Here is a 21,566-nt window from a genome sequence, read left to right as displayed (position 1 = left end):
TTAAGATTTCTGCAACCAAAAAATGCCTTTCTGCAAGGTGTTTCGTTTGTCTGCTCCTATTTTCTTAAATGAAATGGTCACAATAACAACACACTGTACAGAGGGGTTTCAACTGCTTTTCTTTCAGCAAAATTACGTATTAAACACCTCTGGCTTCTTCCATTTAAAAGTGTGAAAAATGGCACAAGCAGAAAGCTGAAAATTCAAAGCTGACTAATTTTAAAAAAATATGATACAGGAACTGATCAGTATTGCAGTTTTAGGGGAAAAACCTGCAGTTGTGGATTCTGTCACATAAGAAGTATGATCTAAAACATGACGAAGATTCAGAACACTTTTAGCTGAACCTGTGCCATGTCCTCAATTTTCCCAATCAAGACAGGAGCGTTTTGTTTGTTTGTTTTAAGCATCCTGGAAGTCTACAATCTGTGACCAAAAAAACCCAAACACAAGAATTTTTTGAGTCTTATTTCTTTCTAACTCAAAGTACAGTAAATGAGCTGTTTTAGCCTCACCTCTGCTTTAATCAGAACTGCTTTACCCATTAGCTAGAATAGATGGCCCATAAGTATTCTAACAAGTATCAAGACAAATATAATCTTTGCAGATGCCTTCCTTACTGCCACAGACTGCACTCAAAGTCAGGAGCTCAGGCTGCTCCCCTGCAATGCCCCAGGAAGTTACACATCTCAGGAGAGATTTCACAGGTGACAGCTTATTGAGCAAGGAGCCATTACCAAACAGCAGGAAACGCTGACCTTCACAAACAGGTATCTGTGCCTCCATGAGCTTCTGTGTCCTACTGACAGCACAACAGAATGGCCCCACCCAGTGCTGGGTACTCCCTAAAGAGATCAGGCTATCCACTAAACGTGAAAATACACATAAAGAGCATAAATGGCAAAACCAAAAATATCTTCCATTTTTGGACTTCACAGCTATGTGGCACCTTAAGCAGCATTTTGAACATTATAAATTTGTATGCAGGTGCTCAAAACTTGATGAGGGTTCAGCCAGCTGGATTCCAGTCATTCCTGCTCACCCTTCCACCAGTACCACATAGCTTTTTAGCTAAATACACATTCATGTTGCTCAGTGCAGCCATCAGATCATGTTCTACTATGCTTGAGGAGCAGCACGGCTCAGTTAACTTCTGTATTACACATTCACCTTGAGTTGCACAGTGCAGGTACTTAGTTATCTAACAGACCCCAAGGCAAGGATTAACTAACTGAGCATACAGCTATGAGCAGGTGAAAATCAGCTGAATTTTAAAAGGCCAAACATAATAAATTGCAAAGCAAGCCCAATACAGTACACATAGCAAGCATGCATAAGTTGCAATATTAAGCAACTGCTGACACATCTTTTATACCTTCCTTTGCTATAAAGGGAGGGTCGGGAGAGAAAGAGACACCAAGTAAATTCACATTCTCTTATTATCCTATTGCAGTACTATTCCAAAACAACGTGAGGTACTGGTACTGGTAATCATTAAGTACTGCCTAAAAACTGGCCATCTGTTACCTTCGGATGCTTGTTACGTACCAACTCAGCAGCACTCCACCATCTCAACCAACACTGGGAATAAAAGGACTTTCTTGTGAAAATCATTTTATTAAAGAGTTAGCGTCACAACAAGCTCAAAGTAACACATGCTTCAGAAATAAATTTGATGAAAAATACTCTGAACAGAAATATGAATGCTTTGAAGGCATGGTAAATCATCAGTTGCAAGAAACTTCTGCAAACAGGTGCAAATTCTGTTGGTGCAATGGAAAAAAAAGTCAGAAAAGAAGACTTCTGGCCATTTTGGTAGTACAGTTTGTCTAAGAATTTAAATCAGAAAGGGCACAATTTCCATGGCTGCATAGACCCAGATGTATTTCTTCAATAATTAGCTCCAGCACAGATTTTTCATTGTGAGTACTAACAAAACAAATTTAGTTGACACCCAAATGTAGCAGTAATATATATATATTATATGCAATAGATGTTTGACTCATGCAGCCTCCTCACTTACATTATTTTTCTTTAATTTACTCAATAAACATTATAAAAAAATAAGTTTGCAATTTGTATTTCGTTCCAGTGTTCGCTCTGCATCACCTCAGGCAAAGACAGTGTTTTCAGCAGATAGATCATCTAATTTGGCAAGAAATCTGCCCTAATTCTTAAACTCATTTTTGTAAATCCATGTAGAAAATAAATGCAAACTCTTTATACAAAACAAGAGCAAGTAATTGTACCTATATAAAAGAGGATTTTGTTTTGTTATCATGGCACATACTTTAAAGTTTCACAACAACATACTAATTTTAATTAGATTTTTTTTTTAAACCCAAAAACAGTGTTGATGAATGGAAGAATGTGCGTTACCATGGGCAGCTGACTCATGCATTAAGCAATTCATGTTCTTTATCAGTTTTCCCAACAGCATCAGGATTGGATAACGGGTCAAGGTCAGCAAAGATACTGAACCAGGCAGTCCGGTCTTTAGGATTCCTTGTAGGTTCTGGGGAAAAATGAATAAATAAATAAAAGTACAAACTTGGAGTTCTTCCTCGTCAGCTATTTCAAAACAAAACTGACTGAAAGTTTGGCTGAGGTCAAACAAATGCTGTTGTTTCACTTATTACTAAGGGCACTTCTGACAAGAAAATCAGAATGAGTGATTGCATTTTAAAACACCGCCTTTAAAAGAATATGGAACTTCGTTAAGAACAAATGTTTTACATCTGTCTGCCTGTGTACTTTATACATCTCCTGCCATGATAAGTACAGAACACTTCAATTACAAATAGTCTCTGTCAAGCTTTAGTGAAAGGTATTTCCATAGAATCATAGAATCCTTTGAGTTGGAAGGGAACTTTAATGGTCATCTAGTCCAACTCCCCTGCAATGCAAAGGGAGAGCTACTGCAAGACAAGGTCACTCAGACCCTGGTCCAGCCTCACCATAAATGTCTCCAAGGATCTGGGTATCCACCACCTCTCTGGGAAATCCATGCCAGTGCCTCACCACACATATAGGAAAAAAAAATACTTCTTCCTTATATCTAATCTAAATCTCCCCTTCTTTAGTTTGAAACCACTTCTTGTCCTGTCACAACAAATCCTGCTAAAAAGTCTGTTCTCTTTCTTTTCAAAGCCCTCCAGAAGATACTGAAAGGCCACTATCAGGTCTTCCTGAAGCCTTCTTTTCTCCAGGCTGAACAGCCCCAGCTCTCTCAGCCTGTCCTCATAGGAGAGGTGTTCCATCCCTGGCATCATTTTTGTGGACACACTCCAACAGGTTAGCGTCTCTCCTGTATTGAGGGCTCCATATCTGGACACAGAACTCCAGGTGATGCCTCACCAGTGCAGAGCAGAGGGGCAGGAACACCTTCCTCACACTGCTGGCCACACTTCTTTGAATACAGCCCAGGATATAGTTGGCTTTCTGGGCTGTGAAGGCACACTGCTGACTCATGCCCAGCTTCCCCTCCACCGGTACCCCTAAGTCCTTCTCAGCAGGGCTGTGCTCCATCCTTAACATCCTCCAGATTGCACTGATAGTGGGGGTTGCCACAACCCAGGAGCAAGACCTTGCATTTGAATTTGTTGAAGCTGATGAATTTCACCTGAGTCCAGTGTCAGAGACATGTACCTGTGTGTGTGAGACTGCTTGTGTATACACCTGCATGCCTGCAAAAAAGCAAAAGCTAAATGGAAGCAAACTCCACTTTCAACCTTCAGTCTTACTGGACTGAATTCCCCACACAATATCATAAATCACGTCTCAAGTACAGCTTCTAGTATAAGGGTAGATTTTTTGATTGATATTAAAAAAATGTACAAAATAAGATGTACTCTTCTACTCAGAAGGATAATGTTGAACACTAAATGAAAGCATTTTTTGTCAAATAAGGAATTTATGGGCAAAATATGCTCTGCTTGGCATTAATTCCATCTTCATGTCTGTGAGGCTAGAGAATCTGTCACTTTCACAGACACAGATTTTAGAGTAGCCGAATGCTCTTCGTATTTCTGGTGAAGGTATTGCAGCTGAGACATCTTATTCATCTCCCAACCAGTTCCCAAAACATCCTGTCTTTTTCTACTAGGCTAAAAGCAGTCATTAGTTTAATCCTGGGAGGCAGGGGAAGGAATACACAGTGCTCCTTCCTTCTGCACTGACCATATCTGAAACAACTTCTGCTTGAAAATGAATGCACAAAATAGGCTGCTAACTAGAATAAGGATGCAATGCATTCCTGGTTCTCCTATCAAAAAAACCCTAGTCAAAATCAGCAGGGCTTTGTCTCAGTAGATAGCAGGACTATACTCTTCGCCACAAGCGAATTGTTTCATACAGACAACTACTGATATGATGCATGTTATCAGTGAAATTTATGATGGCTCTTCTGTCTTATCAGTAGCCTGCATTATAGCCTAGAGCCTCAGAACACTCTTTAGCTTACACTAGTGCATGCAGATGCTTTTCCATATGACTCAAAATTGAAGTAGCAGAACAAACTGTAGTGTGAGCTCACTTGTTACTCAGTACATTATTCTTCTGACATACCAGCACTGAAGCCTACAAACAAAACATACGCACAAGCACTATACACATAATCAACATTGAGAGAGCAAAGCAGTAGCAACAAAACTCTTGATGTGTAAATGCTATAAAAACAGGCTTTGTTGTGGTAGATGAGGTGAGAAAACTAGCAAGATGTAAGTCACAGTTAAAGAGGAAAAGCAAAGCATCTCAAAACTAAATGACTTACCACCTTTCACTGGCGTCTTGTTAGCATTCACATTCAGGCTGTTTGGTTTCTGTGCTGGCTGTGGTATAGACAGGGGGCTCCCACTGTTAGCTGCCCACCCTAAAATTCAATAGTATAGCAGCATTAGTGGTAAGAATTACCTTGTCAGCTCTGAGACTTCACTCTCCAGCAGCACAGTGCTCACACTAGGTGAAGGAGCACAGTGCTGTTTTGGTTACGGCCTTCTCTATCTTTCCTCGTACATGAGAAATCAGCAGGAAGATACTGCAGACAAACAACACCCTTAAGAACAGAGCATCTGTGGATCAGTTTCTTCATCTCCAGATTCAAGGAATTGTACACTTTTCACACCTTTAACCTAGCTAAAGAAAGATAGGTGGTTTTTTTTGTATCTTTAATCCAATCATACTTAATATGCCAGTATTAAGTGTGCCACAACTGTAGAATGAGGAACATCAGCTACACATGGGCAAAAAACATTTTTTTTTTTTTACATCTTCCTTTACTTTTGCAGTTCCAAACATTTATTTCATCAACTGTTCCAGAAACAAATGCATTTTGTGACCCTGGGTTATTTAATGAATTATGAAATCATTAATTCTGAAAAAAAAAATAATCATTTGTTGCCAAACACTGAAGAATTAAATTCTAGATGAACTACTTGCAGCTAACTTAAAGCTGGGTTTTAATTGAGTGTATTTTAGTTATCCTTCATGGTAAGGATCTTCTCACCAGGGAGAGAGCAACTATGTGGAAAGAAGTGAAACTGGGTATTCACAATTTATTGTTCCTTTGTGCACATAACCTCAAGATAATAATGACAACTGCAGTTATTGAAGCTGGATGAGCCAGGCTGGCAAAATGAATTAGGGACAGCATACCACAGAAACATAGGAAAAATGGTCCGTGGTTTAAGGTATTTAAATTCTTATTCTTTATCACATTTAGAGGACCGGAGGTCATATTTCTAATACCAGGATTAGAATACAGATGTGATTAGATTGCTTCTATTTCTTATTTCAATGCCACCTCCTTTAAGTGTTGCCTTGGTCAATTATCCATCCACCTCAAGGAACTTGTATATCTAATTCTTCAGTATCTGAAACAAGATATTCATCTGTACACATGGCTAGTATTTCCTTTTTCAGCCTCTTTTTCTACAAGTTCACACTCTCACATCCTTTATCTGTTCTCGTCTTCCTTCCTCCCCTTACTTTCTTCACTTTTGAGACCACTGTCAGATAGCAAGAGCTGCTGCAACAGCCATTATGTTACAGAAACCCTTCCTTCCTCTAACAGCTTATTCTCATCACTCTGATCTGGCGTTGACTATAAAGGACTCAAGGCCCATGCTGTGTTATTAAAAGGAAGCAAGAAGAGTGTTTCTATAAAAATCACATAGATCAGAAAGGGAATTTTAAGCCACAAACATCCTCTGTATCTCTGAGAAACTTAAAACTTCCTGAAAATCTGGATGCAGAAGGCTCACATACGTTTGTTCTAGGCAAAGGCAACAAAGGCTTACAGGCCAGCTTATACCTCCTGAAAATGTGATCTTAAGAGTTTAATCTTTCAAATTAAAAAAAAATAAGGCATTAACACTTCAGAGTGACATACTTTTTCATACATTTTCTCTGCTTGTATTACAAAAGAGAAGAATGGCAAAGGACATAACTACAGAAAACTGTAATGCTTTCATTTGCACGTGTATGTATTGCAGGAAAGTGCTTTGCATGTCATGGATAGCAGTGGATAAAATGAGAGTTTCAAAGAACGGGGCCAAATCCTAATTTCAGAGCAATGAATGGGCAGTGCTGCCTGGAAAGTTTCTGTGCAAGTTCCACTGCCTTCAGTGAGCTCAGGAAGAAACCAATATGATTGTGCATCACTGCAAATGTGGGAGCACAGAGTGGAACACTGTGAGGCACCCAGCTGCTTGGACCCCTCCGTTTGACTCTCTGAGCTGAGATCTGGTGAGCCCGCATGGTGCGGTGCTCTGGGTCTCTTCATTACAGCACAGGCAGCTCAAGCATCACTTTGAAAGCAAAAAAAACCTAACCATAAAAAAATCCAATCAAAAATGTTCTGTAAAATAGACAATGCTCGCATTATGAAATTCTGGATCCATGAAGGCTTTGGGAAAGATTGCCACAGCATTTTTATGAAATACTTTCATGAATTTCGTTTTTACCACCCACTGATGGTGAGCTGCAGAGAACAAAGCCTGTGCCTTTCAAAACCAAACTGCAGTCTGTATCAGTGTGACAGCATTTGCTGGCCCCACACTTGTTTTAGTTTGCCTTGTTCACAGGGCAAATTCATTCTGTGACTAGACAGAAGGTTATCGCTGTGACAGCAAGGAAACCAAACAGCTTGCTCTTCAGCGAGCTTCTTCACAAAGTTACCACAATTAAATTTAGAAATGGAAACAGTAAGCTGCACATTTTCTTACCGACTAGAATATGTGCATATGTAGGTGATACAAAGAGGAATTTTCTCAGTGGGGTAAGTAAATGTGGCCATAAACATGAAGGAGAAAGCCAGTGCTCTCTGTGAAAAAGTGGCATGGCAACTGAACTGCAAAGCTGTATTTAGAATGGGATATAAAAGATTCACTGGGATCATACTTTGTTTTTGATGTTTGTGTATATATATATATATATATACACACACACACACACACACACACACACATACACACACACATATATATATATTTTTAGACATTTTAAAACAGCACTTGGTAGTCCCCTAGCAGTTCGGAGTCCCATTGTGCTAGATCCTGTCAATAAATACAGCCAGAGAGAACTCGGAGCTGGGAATTCCTGACCGTAACAGTTTACAACCTGCATAGCACTGTGCCTGTTTTACAGATTAAGATCTGAGGCAGAGAAAAAACAAAGCCTCAAAGATTTATGAGTGTGCTTAACGTAAAATAAGTAAGTAATCCCACTGAAGTTAATAGAAAAGTTAACGTGCTTAAAGTTAAGCATGTGAGTTTTAAGAATTTTTATGGTCTTAAGGCCAAATTCACACAGGAAGCATGCACATCTAGGCTCTGCTGCAGCACCTCACACTGAATAATTATTAAACAATCCCATCAATTAGGGGAAAAAAAAGTACAGCACAGTGCACAGATGTATCCCAAATGCCTCAGTAAAATATCCATAACTCACACATTCTAATATTTTTGTTTAGGTATGCTTATACTGCAGCTAGTATTTTTTTTGTTTTCTAAAAAGTCACTGCTCACAGATCTGACAAGGTTATATGAAAGAAGTGTCATGAAGTGAAATGCAGTTTCAGAAGAAATGAGATTTCACAAGATATAAAAAGCATACAATTTCACCTTCAGATAAAAAGTAAAAATAACGCATTTCACTTGACTACTAGACTCAGCCAGGAACATGATGATTATCAGATATGATCATTTGAGTCGACTGGCTTTTCAAATACCAGTAGATCAATTACCATCACCTTCTCCCAAAATCATGGAAATTAATTTGAAAACATTAATCTGCTTTACTCTTTTAATGTGTGATTCTACTATGATGTTACACTGACAGAACTACTTTCCTATTTCTAGTGCTTCATGAATGCAACATACGTAACTTGCACAACCAATGTCACTGCCTCATGCAAGTGGAAGAGACAGCAACAAAACAGATACTCAGCTGTCTGAATATATTATATACATATATGCATAAATATTTCTCCTTGAAAAAACATTTACATTTAAAAACATGCAAAAAGTCAAGAAAAGCAATTCTCGTAACATATATCGCTATTTTTAGTCATTTGCTTAAAATCTGTGTATGCCCTTGCATCAAAAAAGGTGTTTTTCATTGTTCCTTTTGTCCCTGTTCCATTTGACAATGCAGTGACTAAGACTCATTTTTTTTCTGTTCCTATTGTATGTAGTCAATTCCTACACTGTTCCAGTCCCTCTTCACTCTATTAATCATACTCATATATGTATATATCTAATCATAAAATTGCAGAGCGTTGCAAATGTCATTTGCTCAGCTCTCATCTAAATATTGAAGTCAGTGAACCCAAGTATCTTGCTTGTGCTGGGAAGAAGGAACAGTAACTGAATTAATTACCAGGTAACTTTGACTTTCTTATTCTTGCCAAAATGACACAGGTCAGTACATATCCTACGTGATTATATCAGTTTCACAGGTTCCAAGAAGTAGTTTTCAGGATGAAATCAGTCTGCTAGTCTTACTACAGCACTCTTCCCCAAAGGAGATGAAAACGACTGCTGGGACAGGGCCCAGAACAGCACAATCCTCCTCCAGTTTGCAGCACCCTACACAGAATCTGGGCTGGCAGCTACAGACAGTGGGGTGGATAAAGGTAGCTCTTGTTGGCTGATTAACCACGCTCCCTCCCTCAGGCCAAAGAAGCAGTGGGAAGGCTTTCCTCTAGTATCCCCTTCTTCCTTTCCCCTTCCCATTGCTCAAAAAGCTCAAGAAAGAGAATAGCATAGAACACCAGGGAGAGAAGGAGTTGTCACTTGTATCAGTAGACAGATGTGCAGCCTACAACACAAATTCACCAGCGCGGCTGCTAGGAAAAGGTATTCCACTCTTACCTCACTTATATCCCTACCCGACAACAGTGTAGGATACAGAAAATAAATGCAATTGATTTTCACTAAGTTGTTTAAAAGTAGTATTTCCAGACAAAATACAGTAATCATTTTTGGTTCTTTGGCCCCTTAACAAACAGACACAGCAGTCATAGTTCAAACAGTAAAACCCATTCACACATATTTTCTAATACAGAAAAAACATGTCAAAGACCTTTCAGGAATAATAATGAAAATATTCAAGATAATTATTCTGACTTCAGGCTTTAAAGTAATTCCTTCACAAATCTAAATGCAGGGCTAGAAGAAAAATGCATGTTCCTCTCCTCTCCAGGTCACATTTCACTTTAACTTCAGCATTTCTGCAGCTATGGCACAACATCACTACACTTCTAAATAGCAGAAAGCCGTACTCTGAAGCTTAAAAGCAAAAACAAAATGATAACATATCAAGATGAGCTCTTACCATGTAAAGATGACTGCAAGTCATTCATATTTTGGTCTAATAGTTGAGAGGGCAAATAGCCTGATGGAGTCAATGCCACAGCTGAACTGTTATCCTCATCTCCAGCTGAAGAGTTCATGGCAAGATCATCCTGTCCAAAAACATCTGTCCATTCTTTGCTGAATTCTCCCTCTTCCAGGGAGGAAGCACTGAAGATATCATCCAGTATTACCAAGTCATCCTTATCGCCAGGTTCTGATTTCAAGGACTTTGCAAACTGCTCCTTTGATGCTGTCTCAGAACAAAACAGAAAGTAAAGATAAATCAATATTAAAACAATCAATAAAAAATATTAAAACAATCAATTAAAACAATAAATCAATATTAAAACAACACATTTTCAAAATATTTAGTCTAGTTTCTATGTATGAACTAAGATGGGATATTTTTTTCTATGAATACTTGTCATTTTCTCTTGTAGAACTAATTCTCTTGGACACCTGGGCTTGTAGTTTATGCAACAAATTATTCCCTGATTACCTTAGATAACAGTACTGCACTTCAAACTCGTTGTCCATTAAAAATACTGCAAGCTTACATAACTATCTAATAGATACTGCACCAAAATCAATACATAGTTTAATACCTAAAAACACAGGAGAAAAGTACTGTGAAGTATTACATAAGCTACTTTTTGAAGTATTACATAAACCTCCTCTCAAAACAATCAGATGATTGATACAAGCAGAAAACAACTGGAGATGATTGTAGAATTCTGTGAGAACATACTTAAGATGGCCTTTATAACTTTCTATTCATTGCTCACAGGGATATGCTGTTCTTCTCCAAAGGGTGCTGTTTTATCACGTAACTTTTGAATTCTCATATCCAGTAAGAACCATAATCCTTTCCACTAGTTTACATAACGTTTGGAAAGAGAAAGAATCATCTATGAATGCCAAGTGTTATTTTACCTGGAAACATTTAGAGTTCCACTGTGGGAGCAAATAGAGGATAAAAACGGTGGTTAACAATGCTGATGTTATGTTACTGAAACCCAGATCAGTTTATCTTAACTACGCTCATTTCAAACTTGCGGTAAGGCTCAGAAACAAAATCAGTTTTCCAAATTGCTGATATATCAGCTGAACTCTCCACGTTTCATACAGCTTGCAGAGATGTTTTAACATTTTGGGGTTGAGATAAAAGATTGATAGTGGCACAGTGCTTGCTACCAGAGCAACTGGTCATTTGATTTAAATTCAATTGCCTTCTCAAGAAAGCTCTCTTTTAATAGCTGCAGTAATTTACAATGAACTGGCTGAAGTTGAGTCATAGGAGAAAAAAACAGCACAACTGTTTTAAAAATAGGTAGATGAGTCAACATACACACCTATGTACTAAGAAACAAAGAAGACAACACGTAATACAATGGTTTTTTAAATTGCTGAAGTCAACACTGATGCTGAGCTCCTCTCTAATTCACATTTTATGCTCCCTCACATGACCAAAAAAAATAGGAGCTATTACAAACAAGTCAATTCTAATGTTCCCACTAGACTATAACTAAAATACCATAGAAAACAACTTGTTCTCATGAATACTGAGTTGCTTTCCAATCTTCACATAAATAGCAAAGAATGTTAACATTCTCCAAGAACCTACAATTCCCCCAAATCTCTCTGTTCAAGCAGCAATGCGGCGGGGTACATTCTTACATAGGGAAAAGATGCTTGCTGTTTCAAAGACGTGTAAGAACTGTGATTTCTACCGGATGACACCATCTCAAATCGGCTTTCAGTAGGCTCCTTCATGAACTTAGAAGGCTTGCAGGGGGAGACTCAAAGAAGGCATCATTAATAACAGCATACTACCAATACTAATCACAAATTACTTTTACAAAATATGTTACAAAAATTCAGCAGCGAACAGCTTAGGGAAAAAAATTGCTTCATTTGGGTATCCCATTGCAGAAGTACCATTTCTACTGGGAGAGAAAGTAAAGTAAAACACAGCTTTACATCAGAGAACCACTTGAATCTTGCAGTACTTCACATAACCACCATCTCTTATCTCAGCAGTCTTTCTGGTTTTCCTGGGGAGAGAATGCAGACAGAGTAGGGGATGATAGGGTGGTGCCTATGCTGAAGCTACCTCAAGTAAACAGCAGTAAAGCTCTGCTTGTTTGCAACAATGGTTATCTTGAAAACAGTCTTGCTTATCGAGATATTAGTCGTGTGGTATCTGTCCTAGATTACTAGAATTATATGGACTTTCTCATCTCACCTATAAAGCTTCTATTATTTCTTTTCCCATTTCATTGCCTATTTTCACAGTTGAAATTGCTTCTTCACCTTCACATTCTGCCCTTAATCTTAAAAATATCCATGAAAAAAAATCCACAAACTCCCAGTAAAAGACTGAAAAATCCAACGTCACGATATTCTCTTCTGTGTCTGATTGAACAAACATCTAGCAATACTTAAACTCCTTTGCAAACATTCCTCATTTTGCTGTTATTAGAAAAATAAATAAATAGGAAGATAAATTAAAAATATTTACAATTATACATTATTTGAAATACAGCATAAAGACTACCTTTTAAGTCACACACAAAAGTGTACCTCTAACTACACTAGTGCAGTTAAAATAGCAAAATAGTAATTAGTCTAAATCTAGCTAGTATGTAAAATCTAGGTTGATAGCTAACATTAACACAAGCATCTTTGTCAGATGTAGCTACTCCACAACTGCTTTCATATTGACTTAACTATTTCACTAAAGAAAAAAAACCAACAGGCTTTTAACTGACATGACTCAACTTGTATGAACAATAACTGTATGCATTATCTGTATCTGAAGGTTGAAGAGCATACGGTTCAGGAGAAAACCAGAAGGGGAAAAAAAAGGCCACATGCTAACTTTTTATTTGTTAACCACAGAAAAGAAGTTATCACTATCAGTTCACAGATTAGGATTGCTATGTGCAGAGGTAGCCAAGGAAACTTTCAGTGTTTCTGCCTGGGTTAAGATGCAATTTCCCCCTCAGTACAAGCCCGTGGCAAACCAAAGTCACAGTGTTTGCAGATCTGCTGTTGCTTACCCATCGGAAGGCTGTACCTTAAGTAGCCCAAATAAAACTCTCTGACTTGTGTGGCTGACTAAACCACACAAAGGGACTTCTTTGGTTCTTTGTTTGCTTTCTGAGCTGCCAGATTATTTTGATCTTGTTGTTAAGGTTTTTTTTACTCATTCTTTTCAGATGAACAAGTGAAGAGCAAATGAAAAACTGCATGCAGAATTCTTATTGCACAAGAGAATTCAATATAAACCATCTGGCAAGTAAAACAGCACCCTTTGGAAAAGAACAGCACATCTCCTTGAGCTGCTGCTAATCTAACAAAAGTGAAAGGATAGGAATAGAACCTGGAATTAATGCCATTGCTCTCACATCTATTTGAGAACAACACAGCAGGTTTAATTAACTATATGGCTGAAAGAAGTTACCAGTTCTTAAATGTTTTCTAATATTTTCACTGTTGGTATAAAACTAGTGGTTACTATTGTATTTTTTGCTATTATTGCTAAGTTTTGCTAAGTGAAGAGTTTACAAAATCACAGAATCATAGAATGGCCTGGGTTGAAAAGGACCTCAAAGATCATCCAGTTTCAATCCTCTGCTATGTGCAGGGTTGCCAACCACCAGACCAGGCTGCCTGAGCCTCATCCAGCCTGGCCTTGAATGCCTCCAGGGATGGGGCATCCACAGCCTCCTTGGGCAACCTGTTCCAGTGTGTCACCTCCCTCTGTGTGAAAAACTTCCTCCTAATATCTAACCCAAACCTCCCCTGCCTCTGTTTAAAACCATTCCCTCTGGTCCTATCACTACCCACCCATGTAAACAGTCATTCCCCCTCCTGTTTATAAGCTCCCTTTAAGTACTGAAAGGCCACAGCGAGGTCCCCTGGAGCTTACTCTTCTCCAAGCTAAACAAGCCCGGTTCCCTCAACCTTTCTTCACAGAAGAGGTGCTCCAGCCCTCTGATCATCCTAGTGGCCCTCCTCTGGACATGTTCCAAGAGCTCTGAATCTTTTTTGTGCTGGGGTCCCCAGGCCTGGATGCAGTATTCCCAAGGGACCTCACAAGAGCCGAGTACAGAAAAACGATCACCTCCCTCTCCCTCCTGGCCACCTTTTTTAATGCAGAGACTGCAGAAAGTTATAGCAGAGGTAAGGTTTATCGTGCAACCTACTTCAGTGGAGCAAACCAATTAATATAACCAATTCAATATAACCTTGAATCACCTGCTGGAATGTTTTTATCCTCCGTAAGGTTTGTTTTATATTCTTATATCAGGCACAGTGTTTCAACTGTTTATGAAGTTGAACTTCCTTTAATGCTGTTTAAATACTGCAACTGAATAATTTCATTAAGAAACGTATTAACCTTTCAGATTATGAAAGCAATAAAGAACCAAGATTAAAATTGGCACTTGGCACCTATGATTGAAAAGTAAATGAAACAGATATGCACAAATGTTTCATACCATTTTCTTCAGGATGCAGGTCTAATAAGTCATCTACAGCACCTAAGAATAAAAAAGAAGAAAAAATTAAAAGCAACAGGAGATTTGCAGTACTGACAAACACCTTGTATACATCTAGATGTAGTTTCTTTAGACACTTCACCTGACTTCTGTTTGTGGTTACAATTTCTTTGTAACTTGGATAGGGAATCCTTGCCATCATGAGCTGTAATCAAGAGCCATGAACACATCAAATCACACTTGGCACTTGATGGTATTGAAAGAATGAGAACATGTTCATAAACAATGTCACAATGTTCAACATGCAACATTTGCTACTCATGCTTAAAATGAACCTGGTCACCATGGGTGAAAGACCCAAGATATTTAAAAATACTTGTAAGTAACATTTCTGAATAATAACAAGACAAAACCTTCCTCTGCAACACCACCTGCCCCACAAGACCATCTCCAGGCTAGGTGCACCCAAATGAGGCAACCCCTGAACTGAACGTTCCTCCAGAAGCAGATTTTTTTATTTTTATTTTTTTTTTTATTTTTACTTCCACAGGGCAGAAGAGAGAACAAAAGTGCTCAGGATCTCATCAATCCTTAAACTGCTTTTCTTGGCTATGTATCAGTTTATTATACAAACTGGATGTTAAGAAGTGGAAGCAGTTGATGAGGAGAGCTGTGAATAAACAGTCCCATCACTAGTGGCACCATGTTGATTATTTTAGGATATAAAGATGTATTAAAAAAAAAAAAAAGCAGAACAAAAAGACCAATCTTAGCAATGTCAGAGACTTGTTACTATATGAAGAGGGGAAAATTTAGCAAAAGTATTCCAAAATAATTCAGTTCCTTCTAGAGATGAAGGAGAAAGAGACACAACAAGGTATTTATATTATGGATAATACTTATGAGCTGTCAAATATTTCAGTAAGTGAGAATGATTCTAGACAACGTCTGCTAAGAAAATACTTTAGAAGTCAGGTTTTTATATTAAAAAAATATTAAAATATCTGGTAAAGTCAGTATCCAATTGCTTAACCACAAAGTGGTTGAAACTTCTAATTGCCAAAAAAATGTCCTGATGCAGTGCCACAATTAAGGAAAACACACACACACAAAAAAAAACAGTGATTCAAATAATTGTAGGTAACTATAGGCTGGTAAAAGAACAGAAGTACAAGTGCTCCTGTAATAAAATGTATTTTTATGGAAAATAGGCTTAGTTTAAAAGTTAATAAATGGAGATCAAACCAAAACAGTAACAACACCACCACCACCACAACCAACTATTCAATTCTTTGATAAAACTATGAGCTTTTTTAGCAAAGAAATTTGTTTAGAAACAAGTTGGCTTTCCACTATGCAGCCTTCCAGCTAGAAAGCTAGCACTGCGTAATACCTATAAGAAACATATTGAATGGATTAGGAACAAGACAACTAACAGATGTCAAAAGAAGTTGTTGGCAAAAATAATTGCAAAGTAGAAGTGTTTCCAGTTTAGATCTGCAAGGTTTAGTGTTATATTCATTGCTTTTGAATGGCTTTAGCAGCCATCTGGAAGTAAACACAGAATCCCTCCTAAAAAAAAGATGTGCAAACAACTTCCAGACTGTTAGAGGTGGTCATTCAGGCCAGTCACTTAGTTACTACAGTAAAGCTGGAGAATTTAATACCACTAGTTCTTAAGATATATCTTTAGGAATAAAGAATGTAAACCATGCTTCAGAATGGAAGAATGAGTCCTGGAAATCTGTGACTGAAGTGAACCATGCTTTCATAAATTAAAAAACAAAACAAAACAAAAAAACACATGCGAGCTTCTAACTTGACATAACTGAAAAAATGAGATAGTTCTAGAAATAGAAAAATAAAGAAGGCAATGAGTAGAAACAGGAATGTGACTTTAGAAACATTACTGGTGAAACTAATATCAGAAATGTCTTGTACAGTAATACTGCTCAAATATTAAAAGTGATGCTGGACAAGGAATGGAAACAAAAACTTCAAAACTAATGGACTAGAGAAGATGTATTACAGATATCAATATGGTTAGCCTATCATGAGGAGGATCTGAACTGCAAGATTTTCTATTAATTTAGTACATAAAGATATACTTTAAAGTCATAGCATAACTTGGATGGACATCTGCGTGCCATTTTGTGAGCCATTCATTAGTGTAGAGCTCGCTATGAAGTTGGATCAGGCTTTCCAGGGATGTGCCTCAAACATCTCCAAGGATGACAGTTTCTGTAAGGACTTATTCCAACTCTTTGCCACCCTTGCAGAGAACACTCTTTCTAATACCTAAATGTAGTTACATTTTCCCCTCCTGTCATTCGTCTCCATCATCTACCATTCCTGCATTGTGAATCTTCAACTAGAGCCTGGCTGTGTCACTGGATAATAACCACATGTCAGGTCATTGGCAGAAGCTGAATACGACTTTGCCCACCTTTTAGCCGTAAGTTCCACTGAATTCAACGAGTTATTAACAGAGGGGATGTTTAATCACTGGAATAAACTAGTATGCTAAGTAGCACAGTTTCCCTGTCTTCACATCTACTGATCAGAAAATTCTTTCCTTGAAGATGTGCTCAGTGTAAGGATTACGCTTTGGAAAGCAAACTATTTGCCTGAGAGTAACTGAGTGAAATGCAGTGGGATACAACACATAAGACATTATCTTTAACAGATCTTCCTGGCATTTTTATGCATTTGTAGGGATTTACTTATTGAAGCTAAACATACATGAAACAAACAAAAAAGAAAACAACATATATTGCATTTATGAATTGTAAATACATGAAATAAAATACCTGAATAGTCTGGTTCCTTGGTATGACTCTCCTCATCTAATGAAATCAACCTTAATTTGAAAGAGTAAGAAACATTAAGAAAACAATTCTAGGAACAGCAAATGTATTATTCTCTTTTTGGTCACACCGTTACAGAATCATAATGATAAGGAGGAAACAGTAATTCATATGGACTCCTGCTTTTGCTATATTTGCTGGTTTGTTGTTGAATTTTATTGTTGTATCGGAAGAAGTCTAGTGAAAATCAAAATAAGACTGAAGACCAACTGTCAAAACCTACCAGCTTCTCATTCTTCACCTAACTAAATATATGTAATGAAAGCACAGAGTGTTCTGTTTTGGTCAGTGGATGTAAACCTAAACAAGTAAAGTAACTTTTATTATAAATAGCCAAGCAAAATCCACTAATTGTCAGTCAAGCTGTTCTCTGCTTTTTGACAACTTACCCTTAGCTGGGTGCTTCACTTAAGCACAGATAGTCAAAACAACAGGTGGCAGCAGGATTATATCAACATAGCATCTCCTCGCAACTGAATCCTGATGGTCCCACAGGGGAGGGATCACATCTCATTCTCCTGTTCTTCTGTTTCTATAGCAGCCCATTCATAAGTCTCTCTCACCTCAGAGCTACAGGTAACCCAAACCTTGATAGCATCAGCACACTTAAATGCACTTTTTACTAAGTACCTCCTTTTTCATTGGATTACTAACCAGTGCTGTATACATTACAAAAACTAATTGCTGCTCAAAGCAATCAGGAATCCATATCCTATTCCCAGGTGAAAGGAGATGCTGCTGAAGGGAGAAATAGAATGCTCACATATCTTCTCCCATATGATGCTGCTTTACTAAGGAAAAGATGAAACAAAAGCTGAAAAATAAAGACATGGCTAAGAAAGATGAGAAACATATCAGGTTTAATGGATCTTTTTCAAGCTCTGAATTTCATCTTAAAGTTTATTAATTTTCATACACACAAAACATTTCAGTAATGCTTGCATTAAGCTTACTTTTTGCTAACGTGATCAAATTACCCGTGTCTCTCTTTTTCAGTTTTAAATGTTTGGTGACCTCTGTAACTAGAAATCAGATTATACATGTAGAGATACTTATTATTTTGAGATACAGTGCATATGACTTACTGACTCTGCTGATCTTCTGATTTGGTGCTCTCAGTCTGCGGGTCCTCCTTTTCTGCTGTTTCTCTTAGTTTATTCACAGGATCTTGCAAACTCTACATTATATTGATTACATAAGTGAAGAGAGAGAAGAAGAAAAGATTCAGGGAAGCAAAGGTGTATCACATAAAGCCAAACAAGACTATAAAGACTACATAATTTAGTATAAAAGTACATCTGATACAAGTAGATTCACTTCTTAAACCTATTTGCTCCTCATACTGCTTCTTTATTTCTTTACTCTTTTTTCTTCCTGACCTAACTATTCTTAGGACCTTAGCAATAGCAGCGTAATACAAAGGTACTCCTCATATTCTGAACCTGAAAGCAAGAGTTTAAATCTCAAATCATTAGGTAAGAGGCCAAGTGTGATATTACCATAGCCTAACAACCCCCTTACAACGTGGAAGACCATGCTATAGGACAACAGCAGTTTCATGGCCAGCACTTTTATATGCAAAAGTTGGGCATGTGAACAAGCCAAGATACGAAGCACTGTATTCTCACTGAGATTAGAGAACTGGTTGCCCCCACAGTCAATATTGTTCATTAATTAGTGTTGCTGTATGAAAACTTAAACGAAGATAGTATTTAACATGTTCACTAAGTCCAGCTCATGTAAGGAATAAAGGTTACTGTCCCCAATCCACCATTCACTATGAGAAAAATATTCCCATAAGTTGTAGGTCTTGTTTGCACCACCTTGTTAACCAGAATCTGTTAGTCACTAGAAGGGGCATTCCAGTGTCTGTTTCTGTTAGTACTTGTGCACACAAGGATATGTACTTCTCTGTTTTAGAAACCAAAATACAGGATTTGTCAGATACTGCAGTTGTGTGGTTTTTTTCCCTCTTAGTGAATTAATGCCTACCTAGTACCACAGATTAATTTTTTACAAGCATCTAGAGCACTGCAGACATCATGTTTTGAAAAATGAGGGATCACAAAGGCTTCACCAATAATTAGAGGCCTTAAAGAAAGGTACCTTACTTTATGGCTGTCGTATTTTTCCAACACTATAACAGTGCAATGCCAAAGCCACTTACACTTCTTGGATTCTGAAAAACAGACACGAGCCACCTCATCTAGATGAAGGTGCATGTTACCGTTTAACTGTATTTGTACTAGGTGCCGACTAGATTGCACCTCTTCTACTATTAAAATTTGTGGGAGTTATTCACTTGATCCTGAGAAGACCTGAATTAAAGTTCAGAAACAAAGCAATATGCACAGAACTGCAGCACAAAGAAAGACAGCGCTGCTACTTGCAGTGAAGCATCTTAAACATCTTCACGTTGACCATACACTTCACTGCACTCAGGAGGTGATGCTGCAACGGCATGTGATGCTCTGTGACCAAGCACAGTAGCACAGAGCCCACCCCAAGAAGGATGTTATGTTTTAGAATAACAAACAGGGCTACATAAACTGCCTTATTATGTAACTTAGAAGTTATCAGAAGTAAAATCCTTTGCATCTCCACCAATGAGAAGTTTTACTTCTTTTTTTATGGAGAAATTGCCATCCTTCCTTAAGAAACTGTATCACGATGCTTCCTTCATTGTTAAAGAATGTTTCAGGAAATCCATTTTTAAAAACCCGTGATCAAAGCACGGAAACAGTATATAGAAATTAAGTTCACAAGTACCTTAGGAAGGAAACAGAATGATAATACTCAGAGTCACTATTTCCTGTATTAGAAAAATAAATATAGCTCTGAAATACAGCTTTAGTTTAAATGGAAATTACAACAAAACACTGCTGAAGATCAGCAGCTGTATTTTAAAACAATAATGTAACTAATTGTTTTTATGTTTAGGCAATATTTCCATCAATTCTAACAGCAAATAATTAAATTAATATCCTTTTCCCTATCTCCCTCCACTCCACATCCTAATGCACACTATGAACTGAGGTATCTTTCTAAAATGATTAAAAACAGAGAATAAATACAAAATAAAAATGAGTACTAAAAGGTACTGTTAACTGTTTTTTGAACATGAATGCACAATAACATGATAACTATTGTAAACATGTATACAAATGACACTGTGACATTCTATTAATTGTTTTGGATTATGTCTGAAAAAAGGAAGGTCTCCCATCACTTAGGAAGTAAAATGATTAAACAAGTCTGTAAAGACACAGACTGAATGTGTACAAAAGGAAGCATGCTTCATTCAGCTTGGTGTATAAAACAATGCTGTCTTTACTGGCTGAGAAGAAACAGATGTCTAACTTCACAAAATCCATCTGGATGCTTGTGTGAACTCGCATGGACTTTGTAAGCCATAGAAATACATGGCTGAGGGTCTCATACCTAAAATGCTTTCATTCATGCTAGCTTCATTAGTTCTCTTCTATAAAAATTGGTGAGATTGTACACGCTTGTAGAGCCACTTCACAGTCCCTCATTGTGCCTATCCTCTGTCTCTACAACTAAAAGTCACCCAATAATATTTTGCTAGCTCAGATTAATATCCCAGCCATCCATGGGATTTATCCACTGCCAAGTTAACTTGGATTCCAGTTAAAACATTGCTCCTACACTGACTGCCTCTCACTTACAAAACTCCTTTACCTTGACTTGGGTTTCTTTCAAGTCCAGCCAAAATGACCTAGACTGCATGCAAAACCTGTCCTTGATTTACATCACTGGAGTGCTGGCAATGCACTCAGCTTGCCTAGAGCTCCTCACAAGTGACTTGGACAACTTAGGCACTTCTGCTCCACTACAGCCTCACTTCAAGTGTTCTATGCAGTTTTGGACACCACAATATCAGAAGGACATAAAACTGTTAGAGAGCATCTAAAGGAGGGCAACAAAGATGGGGAAGGATCTAGAGGGCAAGGTGCACGAGGAGCGGCTGAAGTCCCTTGGTTTGCTCAGCGCAGAGGAGCTGAGGGGAGGCCTCATGGCAGCTGTGGCTCTCACAGAGAGCGGCGGGGCAGCACCGAGCTCTGCACTCTGCAACAGGGCCTGAGGGAGGGGCAGCTGAGGTTAAGGAAAGGGTCTGCACCAGAGGGCAGTGGGCATGGAATGGGCTGCCAAAGGTTCCCATGGTCATAGTCCAAAGTTGTGGAGTTCAAGGAGCATTTGAACAATGCTTTCAGAAACAGGGTTTGAATTTTGGGTGGCCCTGCGTGGAGCCAGGAGCTGGACTTGATGGTACTGTGGGTCCCTTCCTACTTGGGATATTCTGTTTCTTTGCTGTGAAA

The 21,566-nt window shown here is 38.1% G+C and overlaps 1 protein-coding gene across 3 annotated transcripts in view; it reads right to left on the bottom strand.

Moving 5' to 3' along the window:
• Window positions 1-1,597: 1,597 nt before the first annotated feature.
• ICA1 (islet cell autoantigen 1) overlaps window positions 1,598-21,566 on the bottom strand; it is a 68,656-nt gene continuing 48,687 nt past the window's right edge. The window contains exons 10-16 of one of the 3 annotated variants that reach the window (XM_042888931.1): window positions 18,312-18,403; window positions 17,170-17,219; window positions 14,360-14,401; window positions 9,835-10,104; window positions 4,772-4,870; window positions 2,380-2,515; window positions 1,598-1,763 (exon numbers count right to left, since the gene is read on the bottom strand). In XM_042888931.1, coding sequence (XP_042744865.1) covers window positions 2,394-2,515; window positions 4,772-4,870; window positions 9,835-10,104; window positions 14,360-14,401; window positions 17,170-17,219; window positions 18,312-18,403 — 675 coding nt within the window. In that variant the 3' untranslated portion in view covers window positions 1,598-1,763; window positions 2,380-2,393. Of the gene's footprint in view, window positions 2,516-4,771; window positions 4,871-9,834; window positions 10,105-14,359; window positions 14,402-17,169; window positions 17,220-18,311; window positions 18,404-21,566 lie in introns of all 3 variants that reach the window. The other 2 variants (XM_042888930.1, XM_042888932.1) reach the window with 2 other exon arrangements.

Source organism: Lagopus leucura, unplaced genomic scaffold, assembly GCF_019238085.1.
Source record: "Lagopus leucura isolate 7727_CA_CO unplaced genomic scaffold, USGS_WTPT01 Super-Scaffold_100157, whole genome shotgun sequence".
Taxonomy (NCBI): Eukaryota; Metazoa; Chordata; class Aves; order Galliformes; family Phasianidae; genus Lagopus; species Lagopus leucura.
Note: the sequence above shows the minus strand (reverse complement) of the source record. Positions and strands in the feature narration are given on the sequence as shown.